Genomic DNA, 14,203 nt, shown 5'->3' on the forward strand with positions numbered 1-14,203 from the left:
GGTAGCGAACGCGGGGCGGGCACGGCAGCACAGCTGTCCACCAGGCTGGGATCACAAGTGTGGTAGAACTAAACACCCGGCCAGCTAGCTGACCTTCGAATGCCCGGGAGGTAGAAAGTGCACAGTTTCCGTTAGGAAGGACGGCGCTAGTGGCAGTTCCGAGAGCCCCTGTGGCGGACTGCCCCGGAGACAGCAGTTGGGCAAAACCATTGCCCAAGCCCTTCCCTGGCAGGAAGCTCGCGGGCGTTCAGGCATTCTGTAGAGCTTCGACGGATGTAGTAAGCTGGACGTAAGGCACGATAACATTCCGGTGGCAAGTTTGCCGGTCACAATCCAGCCTAGATTTGTATCTCACACTCCCGTAATAACCCACTGGGCTCACCCTGTTTATTACGGCTTCTCTAGAGTCGTGCACCTAACTGCGGTTATTGAGCAAAATGCAGATTCACGTATCACAATGTGCACAAGTGACAGGGCAGTCGCTCGCCGCCGACACGGGGGTGGCGCGCTCGTGGCCAGGAAAAATGAAACTGACGGGCATTTACAGAAGGCGCGGAAAGTTCCGAAGAGGGGACCATACAGTTGTCGCTTCGTAGAATGAGAGTGAGGACGGACTCTCTAGCTTGAGAGACCAGCGTGAATAGCAAACGACATGCGTAGTAGCATCTTTCACGGAGGGCGACTACGCGGGGCTGTGACATCGCCTGACCGACCCTTCGTTCTCCCCGTGAGACCGGCGGTGCTTTTTGGCCTGATGACTGGAGCACTGCACCTCAGCCAAGACACAGAAAACTGGACTGTAAAGATTGCAACAACGTCTTTGCAGGTCCACCGGGCACGAAACAAACCACTGGGACTTAGTATACTTTTCCGGTAACTGAAATGAAGCTCCCCTCACCACTGGCGCCCACGCGAGGCATACGATTTGTCGATCAAACTCGCTCAATCACGATTGCGCTAGCACCTCCTCCGCCGTTGCAAACCGCTGCACATCCGACGCGGGCGTCGCGGGCTTCCAGTGCGTTGATGAGTGACAGGACAATCCGAAGACCCGACGCGCCTGTAACAGAAGAAAAGAGTCCACTCCCCCAAATCAAAGCGAGCCCCCGTTTCATGGGACCTCGCCGTGAAAACACACCAGGACTCTGTCACGGCGCTTACGCCACCCAACTCGAGTAAGAGCTTACGAGGTTTACGGGAAGAGTCGCAAGAAAGAACAAAGCTCTGCGAGTGCAGTGAACACCCCTGCCTTCAAAGCAAGCATCCTTCACTCTAGGTAAGACGGTGTCCTCACCGAGAGGATGCCCAAGCGAAACTGCACCACCGTGTACGTTCACGCGGGAAGAGTCGAGTCCTAAGAGCCTCATATTGGCCAAGACGACAGCTGAAAAGGCCTCGTTGATCTCGTAGATATCCGCCTGATTACATAGATGTCGAAACAAGCAACATGCCAAACAGAGGACAAGAGAGTTCAAGACACAAGAGTCCTCTATCTGTTGAGAGGCTACAGTTGACAACTTGACAATTCTGCCGCGTAGAGCGACCAGTACGTTTGGGGGAGCGACGTGTATGCGTACATATATATATATGTAGAGAGAAACAGACAACTGGTCGCGTCTCGACGAGCTCCACGACGGTACGTGTCGGCGTGACGATCTGAAAAGCAGCCGGAGACACATTGGCCAACTCCTGTGTCGATCCGGATATCCGCCCAGACTATTGAATTTCACGTGCTCTCGAGGAAGACAGGGAAAGCTTCATAAGCCTAGGGCAGTAACGACCGGGAAACCTTTCTCTCGCACAACACGCTCGTGAAGACTTAGTACACACATACGGGTAGATAGGTACCTGCACTTGACGAACAGACGCAGAATCTTTCAGTAACGGGCAGACTTCGAGCGATGCAAAAAACGATCTCCTGAAGTCATGCCCATTATGAATTCATGGGTACGTTCGCCACTTGTGCCCTGTGTAACACGTCGTCTCACGCTCGCATACCACTAAGAAGACAAGGCTCATGCATGTCAGGACCGGCTTACTGTCTCCAGACCAGCAAATCCCAGAGCCCTCCGAATGGCAATATCAGGGGCAAGCGCAAAATTTACAGGATCGACTGCCGCGTCCGCAAACGAGAGGATTCTGATAACCGAAGGAAAGACCCCACAAATACAAGACCAGCACAGCACCGAGCACTTCTCAGCGGGCACACCCTCTCTCGACTTCGGGACGACTGGCACACAAAAGATTCCACACAGATGATCCAGCTGGCTTTCCTCGGCTGCGGCGAGTTCGTATCGATCAGCAGCTCTGTATCCATCAATCGCTTCCTACTGATCTCTGTCTATCTGTACGTGTTGATCGAACACGATAGACTTTCTACCTTCTCTTCACTACCGTCTTACAGTTATGAGTGCTACTGTAATCCCCGCTCCCTCTATGACTCCACATAGGGGTGCATTGAGCCCATGCCCTCGTCTGTTCAATGGGCCGGAGGTTGTCTCGCTCGAGTTCACCAATAAGTGCCGCAAGCGAACTCAAAGACCTGCGCTCTTCAGCTGTTTTGTGAAAGTCACTCTTCAAAACAGTTTCTCCAGTGGCGTCTCCTTCGTTCCCGCTGATCGCTTTTCTCGTGGTGTCACTCTATGCGGCTGTCTCTTACTGCATCTATTGCAGTTCTTGTTGTTGGAGCGAGTGATGTGCTGCTAGTGAAGCGAGCGAGGAGAGCAATCCGGAACAAGCCCTTCCTATCACTAATCAACCCCGTCACCATGCATGGAGACGTGCCTTAACTTCCCAGACACTAGAAAACGCCTCCTCCTCTCTTCCGTTTCTCCACACTCCTCTGCCTAGTGAAATTCTGCTGGGGGAAAGAAGACCGCGTCCTTTTTCTTTGATTTCATACGCTTGGCTGAGAGACAACAACGAGTCCCCCTCCTCCTGCCTTCTCACCGTGCACGAGGCTGAAGATCAAGATTGAAAATTTTCTCCTCGGACATTACCAAAGCCGCCGCAGCTCCATCACCCATCTTCGAAGCGTTTGCAGCAGTGATTGTGCCATCCCTTTTGAAGGATGGTTTCAAGCCAGCGACTTTGTCAAGCTTTATCCGGCCGAACTCTTCGTCTTCCTTCACTTCTGCAGGGGAGGTTACTCCCGTTGCACCAGTGGCCGCACCATCTTGTTCGGAAAAACACGCATTTGCATCACTACCATGTGAGGAGTCCGAAGAGGCACACAGGAAGAACTTCATCAACACTCCGTCGTTCAAAGGTAAGCGGAATGACGTAAAACAGAGAACACAAACAAGCGACCATTATCCCCGTGTGCCATGTTAACCCAAGAAAGGAAAGAACGATGGGGAGCCGCCAGCATTATGACTACATGTGGCTGCCTGCGACATACACCGTCACAACGCCGTACAGTTCTTCTTGTCTGTCAGCTACTATGGAGAGTAGCAACGGGTATATCCACTTCCTGCTGGAGAGTTTGATACGCTCTAAGTCACCCGAAATCGAAAGGGAGCAGGACTTCGCTCCTGGGGAGAATGCCTTTCCGGCCATCGACAAATTCGACACAGAGGCATCCTTTTTGGAGCCACAATGACAACCATTCTTAGGACTCATAGGAAGAATAGCGTAGTGAAGCCGAGCTTGCTAATCGCTCTCTCCGGAAAAAAAAGTCTCACTGGCTATCTTTGGCCTTCTGCGGTCTTCTCTTACTCTCATAGCTCCACCTACAAGAAAGATTGACTATGGGAACAAGGGAAGAGACACAATTGACGTAAGTCGCATCTTCTCTCTCTCTAGCGGACCCCACGGGAGAAGCTATTCAGTAACCAAGAAAAGAAGGGGAAGAAAAGAGCCTGTCTGTCCTCGGTAATACAACTACATACCTGTTGGTTCAACAGTGACAGGCTCGATTCCATCATGATCCATTATGCCAGACTTCCACGCAGCCGCGGCGCGCTTGTATGATTCGACAGCATAAGCATCTTGATCAGCTCGACTGATTCGCATATCATTGATAACGCGCTCCGTACACTGAAAAACAGGCACGTACCTGCTTCAAAACCGCTTACGACTTCTATACGGGCACCAACGTTCCTGGTGGACGGCCGTAGTCTGAGCTACCCGAAGCGAAGGACCTTACCACCTCCACCATCAGGGTTTACACTGGAATAACGTGAATGCCGTGGAATGCCTGTGCATATGCAGAAGCTACAAAACGTTTCTACCTACCCTGGGCGTGAATATGAGCAGCGCGTCGACAAGTGACACTGGAACTCGGTTTTCGGCGAAACACGGCCGACAGACGCACACGCAGAGAATGGGTCTCGAACCCGTTCCGCATGCATGCATACATACATATTCATACATGCATATATACTCAGTACACTGGCATATTCATACACTACACTGTACACACATACAGTCGAACAGCTGCATGTATACCTTCAATGCGGTAGTCGAAAGCGGACGAATACGCGAGGCTACTCAGCAGCACTGGGAGTTGACCATCGGCCGCTCGATTCCCCTCGTTTCTCCAAAGAAGCCAAGGAGGTGAAAATTTGAAAGGTGTACAGGAGGATGTTTACTAGGAGACAAACGCGTGTTCGCTAGCACCGCATCAGGCGTTTCCGCCTTTTCTCCAGTCTGTATGATTCGGAGAGTATATTACACTAGTCCTAGCTATCTGACTCCCTATTAGTGTAAGAGAGGCCATATCTGAAGGCGTACCGCACCCATGTGCATAGAGGTATACGGATCCGTTAGACCATCGTAGAGAATGGAGTCCTTCATCTCTGCATGCCCCAGCCGATGTCCGTCATGTCGACTTTTCCTGGGAGGAAGAGAAGTTGGAGAAGTCACGTAGCAACTTCAAAAAAAAGGATGCCCACAATGAGGACAAGAAGAAGCGGCGTCATCTCATAACACCACTACGAGAGGCCGACACCAACCCTGTAATGAATATCTGGCGGCCGAGAGAACACGACTTCCTTACTCTTTCTCCTACCGTCCTCGCTCCTGTTACCCAGTGTAACTACGCGGGAAAGAGTTATCACCAGGGGTTGAGCGACATCAGACAGAACTCCCTTCAAGCCCCTCCTCATGCTATTGTCCAGCTGTACGCATATGTCGAGTACCACGCCGGAGAGAGCTGGTGACAAATGCATATCTATAGATTTGTGTATGTGCACAGACACACGATTAGAGATGCATTTGCCAATGTGCCTACACAGCCAGGACGGTAAAAAGGGGGGGGGAACCAAAGGGAATTTCCTTACAACAGTAGGTAAGGGGCTCTTGACATGCTCTCCATTCCTACAGCAATGGCCGTGTCGCAATGACCGAGAGCTACCGATGAGGCGGCCAAGCACAAAGCCTTCATGCCAGATGCACACACCTTGTTCACGCCGTAAACATCCGTAGACGCTGGAATACCTGCGTAGCACAGTTGCGACCCAAGACTCAACGAACAATTCTGGAGTTTGCTTCTACCGGCATATGCTTCAGAGGCATCACGCAAGAATCTGGAAGGGAGAAAAGGAAAAACGACAACCCTAATGCAAAGACACGTGCACCTGAATTTCAACACCATAGACACGAATACCTTTACACTTAAAACATACCTCCGAAGACACTCCGCCGGTCGGTCCTCTCAGGTGCTGTCAGCTGCTTCGTCACCGTATCTGACCGAGGGAGAGGGTGGGCGGAAAAGAAGAGGATAGCAGGAGAGAAGGGTACAGCCTAACTCAAAGAAGCCAGTGGGTTGATATTCCCACTACATTGAGACCGCAGTTATCACTGATCTACATAGGCCAGCCTTCCACCTCATCAGCAGGACGCTGACCCTTTAAGTAACCATATACGTAGGTATATGGCGACAGAAGGTGTGAAGTACCTTACACTATATACACATACACGTACAACACACGTGTGTATTCCGCCCCGTGAATACATGTAGGCCCGACAGATGGCTGGAGCTGACGCAAGAAGTCCTAACCTGATGCTAGGGCAGCCTGTCTATGGGGTGCCTGACCGCATCCCGCTGTCAACACCTGGCCAACGACAACTTGATCTACTTGACCTCCTTCCACACCTGCACGACGTAGCGCACCATCTATAGCTATGGCTCCAAGACGGTGTACAGGGACACTCTTCAGCCTCCCCAGAAATGAACCTATAGGAGTCCGAGCTCCAGTAACAATGAATGTTGGACGAGGTAGGAACTTGCGGAGGGTTCCTTGCCGCGAGAAGGAAGAGAGGACAGACGACGGTACAGAAGACCCCGACATGGTGACGAAGGTTTGGAGGGGGATTGAGGGGAGCGGGAAGAAACAGGAGAAGGAGAAAAAAATCAATCGGAAAGAGGCCTTTGAAAAGAGGGACAGAAGTGGAACGGACCAAGGACACACAACCAAGTAAAGCGATTATGAAGAGAAAGTTCCCCGGACAATGGAATCTTCCTGCTGAGTGCCAATCATCCACTCCGGCTGAACCTGTTGTACACATGTATACTGGCCCGTTTCCAAAGTGCCCAGTTTTCTTGAACACGGGAAGGTCCACAGTCTCCTCCGACGCGGCGCATACGCGCCGCCGCCGGATTGTAAACAAACGTTAAGTATCACCCCAAGCCACTAACGATCAGTGATGCCCAGGAGAAAAGCGGTAGTCACGAATGAGCAACTTAGCGTACAGCACAGAGAGAAGTCTGGTTGGACACAGATGCATAGAAGGAACGCGAATAGACAACCGAGGTACGAAGACAGGGATGGTGTGCGCCATTCTTCGGCAGATGCGGACACGGGGAAAAAAGACGCACGAAAGGAGGCAGAAGGATGACAAGACGAATGAGCGAAAGAAAGAAGTTTTCAGTACTGTCGCCACGCCGTCGCACAATCGAGATTGGAGGTCCTGGGGGTGATAGGGCTCAAAAGAAGCCGGGTCGCGACAGGTCAACGATTTCTAGGCAGGGCGGCTCTTTCTAACCAAAGCAGCGGCGAGAGTGAGCCGGACAAAAAATTTATTACATACTGGGAAAAAAACGGACCACTGATGACGGGAACGAAACCTACTGAAAAGTACAGAGTCTGGCATTCTCTTTCGGGGTCGAACGACTCACTCGAGTTGAATCTGATCGGCTTATATCCGAGTGAGGACCCACGAACAAGGGACATAGGTCGACAGAGGGGATAACTATGATTTAACAAGGGCTAGTGAGCGGAAGAGGTCGGCGACAGCTATCCGGTGATTCCATGTGCAAAGCTATCCTAGCAAGGAAGTAAAGCCTTTCCTCCTGGACTTTGTTCGTTAGAAGAGCCGATTTTTGTCCCTCGGCCAGCGTTTCCTGTCTTTCGTTTTGTCATGCTTATCTATGTGACTAATACAGATCATCCCATCACTGGGGGAGGCGCGACACAGCGTTGGGAGAAACGGTTTTGCCGGATTGGCGGTCGAGTCTTTTTCTGTTGCGTCGTTATCCTCTCTGTTTTCCTACTCGGCTGTGTTCTTTTTCCTTCCCGTGCCTCTCACGTTCCGTAAGTCGTTGGCCTCCAGTTTCCAAGCAGTTACTTTGTTCAGTGAGAGAAAGTACAAGCGGAAAGACTTCTGCCATACCGTCGGCAGACTTGCTCGCATCTCCTAAAAGCCATCTGAAAGCAGTTCATACTCAACTCGTCCTTCGTGTTAAGAGGCAAAGTGTTGGAGTCCGCCTGTTTACCCTTTCGCTCCCTCATTCGTGTCAGTCATGTCGCCGTAAAGAAGGGCACGAATGTATTCTTTGCCACCGAGGCGTAAGGCTTTTCCGACTTCTCTTCACTGTTTGTCGTACACAGAGCGACAGACAGCTGACCTTTTGCTTGGTCCGGTTGGGTCCAGCGCAGTCTTCTCAGTCCCACTGGTTCTGCTTCCCTCGCCCTCCTTGATTGCGGATTCAACATTGCGGCCATTCGCTGCTGGGTTGCAGATAGATGTTTCTTGGTATTAGCTGCTTAAAAGCTGTTGCTTAGTACCGCACTGTTGCATTCTCTGCAGTTTTCCTAGGAATCCCCGTTTCTTCTTGTTGCTCAAAGCTGTGTGAGGCTTGTTTCTGGAGGTGTCCTGGTCCTAGTTCCGCTGCTTTCTTTTCAGATACAGAAGCAGGTGTTTTGTCGCTTTCTTCTGGCTTCTTTCTTTCCCAGTGCGTACACTGCTGAAGGGGGATGAATTTGACTGGTCTTCTGTTGACAACCTGAGCTCTTCCTGTTTGTGTTAATGTCCCTATTTCCTTATCTGCTGCATGCATGACCCGGAATCATCTCCTCCGGTTCCGTCACTGCGGCCATTTTTTCCTGCCGCGTGGTCTCCGTGTCCCGTCTGTTTTTTCCTGCCAGGGTGTTCCCGCCGGCCCTCCGGGAAAGGTCGCCCCGTCATAGACGTGTCTCAGTTCAATTTCTACGCGTGATGGCGTGTTCTATGCCTTGCTGTGCTGTGACCTGTCTCCTCCTCTCGGGGTTCGGAGTGGTCTTTCTTATCGTCTATGGCATTCTACTCTCGGAGAAGTCCAACACTATCGAAGTTGACCATGACAAAATGGAAAATGGCGCCACGGCTGCCTACATATGTGCTGCAGTAAGTCGAAAATGACGAGTTCTGTGGAGTACTTTGGTCGTCACATAGGAGGGCGTCAGAGGTGTCATTCGCACACAGTCCTGGACACTTATCATCAAGTCGCGGCCTAGTGTTGTCGTGTCATCGTGCCTTTGCACTCCCTTGTTTCCCGTGTTTTGGAAACTCGAGGGCCGTTAGCACCGTGTGCTCGCTAGAGAGAAGACATCACTTACCTGCCATATTGTGTATTCTTTGCCATATCCTGTTTTTCCAGGTGTACGCTGGCTTCTTTGTGTTGTCGGCCATCTATTTGCTGATTCATTCCCGTCGCCGGAACAGCCGAGGGTCGGGTCCCGAGTCCTTTCCGATGCAGTCAATGGCAGAGGCAGGGGAAGCGGAGGAAAAGCCTGAATTTTCTGCTCCCCCGGAACCGCTGCCTGCTAGTTTGGCATCCAAAAAGCTGTCGTTGACTCGCACAGCACCTGATAGTCGCGGGGATGAATCATGATCCGTGCTGGCGATTCTTTCAAACATGTGAACAGTACTATGTCAACTCAGCATCAGTTGCCAGGATCAGGCCAGGTTCGTCGTCGGAGTCCAGGAAAAGATAGTTCTTTATTTGCTGTCCAGGAACCGTTTCAACTTCTTGGTGGCTCCGGGAACTGCCACTGAGCATCCTCTCGGCTTTTTTCGTTGCACCTTTGGAAAGGTATGGCGCGGCCGTTCCTTCCGAAGACAAAGATCATCACTTCTATCACTAGTTATACGTGCTTTCTTCTGCTTTGCGAGGAATGTTTCAGATTGGAAAAGCATCCTGTATGGTCCCTAGTGTCTCTTCCGCAAACAGACCTGACGGAGGGCTTTAGTGCAGGCGGGACGTTCTCCAGACCCCGCTCATGTCCAAGGGACGTTGTCACAGAGTTTTTTTATCGTGACGCAAAGTCTGGAGTTTCTGGGTGACACAGTCTGGTGGTGGATGTGCTGGAGATAGTTTGAAAGGGGTTTTTCCGTGTGAGCACTCACAAGACGGTGAGCCGTTCACCTTCGCTTCGCCGAAAAAGTCCGGCAGAAGGAAAACGAGAGAAAGCATTGGTCAGTGGAGGTGCGCGAGCCGTGCGGCAGAAGGAAAACGAGAGAGAACATCGGTCAGTGGAATCTCTACGAGGGTGCGCGAGCTGGTTTTTCCACTTGGTGTCAGTCGTTTTATTCACGGAAGGGAGTTCAGCTGTATCTAGTTCCAGTGCCTTTTTTTTTCTTCATGGGTCAAGGATGCCTCGTTTGTCCAAGTCTTTCGGAGGCCACCGTGCGAGTCCGTCAAGTTTCTTCCCGCGTCACCTGCTGATCTTCCTTCCGGCTAGGACATGCGGCAGATGCAGGTGTAAGTAGTCTCACATACCCAAGGTCGTCGCAGGCCGGTGGCATTCCCAACGGAAGCCCAGATCCGGGCAGTCGAGCCCATAGACCGTTTGGAAAAGAGAGCTTCTTCGGGAGCTGTAGAAAGACCACGGGTCAGCAGTTGGTCCGTGTTTGAGGCGACAGAGCCGCGACACAGTGAAGAGCTTTTCAAGGTGCAGGACAGTGCATACAGTAGTTCGATGGAAAGTTCGATCGCCACGGCAATCCACCGCGCTCACGGATACGCACCAGCCACTCATCTTGACTAGCACCGTTCCGCAACGGCCTTCAGTTCAACAGTCAAGTCTTCTACTTCGTGGGGACTTTCTGTTGCGAACAGATGAGTCCGACTCTATGTTGGTTGCCGGAGACACACATTCACACGAAAAACATACGCAGCACATCACAGCGCCCGCAACTTCCTATATTGCTGTTGCGAGATTCGCCAGCGTGCTGATACATAGCCTCGCCGGGTGCGTCGACAATTGGTCCCTTCGTACTTTCGTAGCGGCTCTTCCAGTTTCCGAGAAAGTTGGTGAGAGCGCAGTTCGGGTAAGGCGACTTCAGCGATGAGGGTGCGGGAGTTAGCGAGTTTCAAATCACGTGTCTGCCGAAAGAACGAATTGTGACGTACTGCTCTTCGCCCTCCCGCCACAGTAACGATGTTGAACATACACAGGCAGCTGGCGGACGTCCTGCCAAAAAGAGGAGAGAAGCCGGACTTTGCCCGTTTCACGAACGAAATTCAGCTATAAGCCAGGGGAGATACAGGTTACTGAAAAGTGAGTTAGGGGTGTTTCCCCCTCCAACTGATGAAGTCAAGCGGTCCTCACTGGGGTGAGGAATCTTACGGTTGTATTACACCATGGAAGCTGATCCCGAAGGTGAGTTTAGCTTCATAGTCTACATGCTATCAGACCACAAGGTCACTGCGTGGTCTGGGAGTCACCGAAAGCGGACGCCTCCTGCACTTTTGAGAGACGTGGCCTGTGCACTTGCTGCAGGAGAATCACCGTTTCTTCCGCCAGGAAGCAAGGCCAAGGAGAAGACGCTAGGCCCTTCGGGTAAGGAGACCGGGCTTTCTGCGTGTCGTTTTCGGTCTTCCTCGATGCTACATTAGGCAGACCCGTCCTGCAGCTGCAGGAGTCCCGCTGCAATCTGAGAAGAGCACACGACACCAACTTCTATTCGTACTGGCCTCTAACAGACCTGAAGCGGGGGGTGCCTGTACAGCTCTACCCCGCAACGCCCCCATGTGTGAGCCTCAACTGAGGGTCATTTTCTCTGTGAGAATAGCGCCACCACGGATCACCGTGCTTCTGTGTCTGGATACAAGCCACGTTTTGACCCCGGCACTGGCGGACCCTGGGCGCTCGCGTGCCTGTCTCGACCCTAATCGAAATTGTGTGCGACCGAGCCGCGCTGTGCCCAGCCAAGCCTCTGCCGAGCCCTGTCCATTTGGTCCTTACTGTTCGTCAGAAACTCGACACACGAAACCTCTCTCTTCTTCCCAGCGCGCTTGCCGTAGAAGACCGTTGCGCCAGTGGCGGCCAGGAGAAAGTTGGTGGGCCGCCGGGAGGAGCAAGGCCCTTTTCTCTGAGTTTCCGGAGGTATGCATCTGCTTCTCTGCTGAGCCGAACAAGGCTGCAGGACATGAGAGCGTAAGAAAGAACAGCCAGGCTATCCGGTGGAACTGCAAGTGCCGCGGCCTGTTACTTCGTGGACGCGTGCCTGCAACTGGAGCAAGAGCAGGCCGAAGAAAGAAGCGGTTTAAAGGGAACTGTAGGACAATGCGGCCAAGAACTGGGGACCAGTTTTTTTTCCGAATCGGGATTCCTTTGTGTTCATGTGTCTACCCAAGACAACTACCAAGCCGCAGAAACCGCAACAGTTGGGAGAAAATCAGTAGGTGTGCGGCCATAGAGAGCAGGCAAGGCCGGTGACCGCCCGTCCACATGGCCGAAGCAGACAAGACAGATAACCACTTAGGGGGCTGCGTGCGGGTGCTTCTCCTCTGTGTATGCATAAGCGACTGGGACTTGTGGAATGATTCCAACGGCTGAGAACTCGTAGCGGTGGCCCGCACTCCCCGGCCTCCAAGTCATTACAGGATTGTTGCTTGACCCGCAACAGCGGCACTGCTGCCGACGTCATGCCTAGCACTAGCTCTACTGTTCATGGAAAGCGACTGACCGTCGAAGCTGAAGAACCTCGACCTCTTCTGCTTTTCTGAGTTTCTCGACAGAATCCGCCACTGTACCCGCCATCAATCCCCGCGCCTTTCGCTTCAGCATAAGCAAACTTTCTCTCTTGTTCTGGAGTGCCTGGGCGGTTCGCTGCTTTGCTGCGGTCTGAAGAGGCATCAAGTTGATCAGCAAGAGCCGAGCGGTTCTTGTACAGAGGCACCTTGTCGTTGCAATGCTGCCCGTGAGCCAGTTTCTTACGAGGCACTTTTACGGGCGCTTGTTGCCCTTTCTCCTGCAGTGGCCTGTCGGGAGTACACCGTCCAGCGTGAGGCATCCGTCAGCAGAAACTCCCGCGAAAGGAAGTAGGGATCCCCCCCACGCGCGCCCTCGCCCGGTCCCATCAGGCTCCCATCTCCCGGTGCGGAACGGCCAGCCTGCACCTCTCTCAAGGGGGCACGCCTTGTCCTCTCCGGAGAAACCTACCTCTTGTTCCCGGAGAAAACGCTTCCGCTGGAAGTTCCGAAGATAATCTTCCTGCTTCCGGCATAAGGCGTTCTGATGAGCCTCCAAGACCTCAGCCTTGCGCTCCCGGGCCACCTCAGCTTTGAGCGCTTGTACGGCTCGCAAGGCGACGTGCTTGTTCTCCCGTTCCCGTTTGCGATGGGCTTCAACAAGACACCTATTAGCCGCTCTTTCCATTAGCTGATTCTCGACCCTGATTAGGTCTGCAGCAGCACGGAACACACTATGAGACGGCGGTCTCGAACACGGGTCCAAGCGACTCGTCGTCAGACCATGTTTCGCGGGCTACCAGCGAAAGAGACAGCTCGCTTTTGTCCAGTGGCGCTTTGCAACACCGCTTGCTGGTCAAGATGCTCCCATCGACAACCGTGGCTGCGTGTGACGGCGCGGAGATTGTCGGTGTATGGCAAGCACCAGCTCGGCGTGACAAAACCGCTCGGCACTCCAAGTATTGCCTCGGTACGGGGGTAGCTTCGTTACGCGACTCCGAGAGACTCAGAATTCTTCATAGTACAGCGTGAGACGGTGGTTGAACTGTACATCCAAGGTCTCACCCCCACTGCTCCAAGTCGGCCCTTACCAACGAGCTGTTTTTCTACTTGTCGTCTCCGGCCTTGCTCGGCTATTCTGGCGCGTCTGCGGACGCCGTCAATCACCCTGAGGACCTTTTCCTCTTCTCTCTTGAGGTACCGTGCTCGGTTAGTGTGCTTCTGTATTTCCCTTTCCAGGGTCCTTTTACTGCGCATGGCGTCAGAAGGGGCAAGTCGGCCGCTCACGATCACCCTAGTTTCTGCGGAGCTCAAACTGCGAAGTAATTTCTCAGTGTTGTTTTCCTCGCTGCGAGCGCTGTCCTCCCCGTCTCCATTACGATTTCCAAGGCTCCGTAGTCGTCGAAGGACTGCCACTTTTCTTCGTGGACGGCACTGCCCTGTGGCGCTCAACAAATTCACACTACAACCAGCCCAGTAGTAAGTACACCTGACTTCGAAACTTGGCAGTCGCTTTGGGACTTTAGCTTGGTGCGTCTCGGACCGTGAAGCGCGGGTCCGAGCCGTACCCCTCGGCTTTCTTGGGAGGAAAAAAGTGTCCCGGTGCTCCGGCGGGTTGCCGGGCTTCTAACTGCTCGCAAGATTAGAGGTGGACCATCTTGCTGGTTGACTCACTAGTCCTGACTTATACCTCGGAAGATGAGCGTCATGGTCAACGTAAACCGCTGAAGATGGCTTGTAAATCGGCGCACGGTAAGTACGCCCAGGAAACTGTGGAGCCGGATGCACTCGTCGAAGCACGAAGCGTTTGCTAAGCCGTTCTCCAAACTCTTGGGTTGGCCGCCGTACCCTGTGCTGCGGCTTTATAAACCTCATGTACTTCCCCCTACCTGTTCCCGAGGGAATGGTAGCGTTTTCCGGTGTCCGCCTTGGCTCTGGTTTGCACTCTGTCTTTGTCGTTCTTGACGTGCCTGCGTTTTCAATCGAAGCCCCTTGGTGTTCCGGTGACTGGTTTTCCACCGGCCG

General features: G+C 52.8%; 3 protein-coding genes across 3 annotated transcripts; 2 read left to right on the forward strand and 1 right to left on the reverse strand.

The window, feature by feature from the left end:
• Positions 1-932: 932 nt before the first annotated feature.
• CSUI_000968 (acetyl- acetyltransferase) lies at positions 933-6,293 on the reverse strand (the record flags this gene model as incomplete). Its single annotated transcript, XM_068061174.1, has 8 exons — positions 933-1,060; positions 1,295-1,418; positions 2,040-2,139; positions 2,950-3,175; positions 3,891-4,038; positions 4,735-4,837; positions 5,283-5,439; positions 6,002-6,293. 8 exons carry the CDS (start codon positions 6,291-6,293, stop codon positions 933-935), a joined length of 1,278 nt encoding a protein of 425 aa, XP_067926859.1.
• A 510-nt stretch (positions 6,294-6,803) lies between these two features.
• Positions 6,804-9,964, forward strand: CSUI_000969 (uncharacterized protein). The gene is made up of 2 exons (XM_068061175.1): positions 6,804-8,607; positions 8,861-9,964. The coding sequence occupies exons 1-2, from the start codon at positions 8,440-8,442 to the stop codon at positions 9,092-9,094; spliced, it is 402 nt and encodes a 133-aa protein (XP_067926860.1). The 5' UTR covers positions 6,804-8,439; the 3' UTR covers positions 9,095-9,964.
• Positions 9,965-10,985: 1,021 nt separating this feature from the next.
• Positions 10,986-13,875, forward strand: CSUI_000970 (uncharacterized protein; the record flags this gene model as incomplete). The annotated part of the gene is made up of 3 exons (XM_068061176.1): positions 10,986-11,045; positions 11,461-13,148; positions 13,418-13,875. Coding segments are annotated over 2 exons (522 nt in total), but the record flags the coding sequence as incomplete, so codon positions are not given.
• Positions 13,876-14,203: the final 328 nt, after the last annotated feature.

This window comes from Cystoisospora suis (genome assembly GCF_002600585.1).
Source record: "Cystoisospora suis strain Wien I chromosome Unknown contig_378, whole genome shotgun sequence".
Taxonomy (NCBI): Eukaryota; Apicomplexa; class Conoidasida; order Eucoccidiorida; family Sarcocystidae; genus Cystoisospora; species Cystoisospora suis.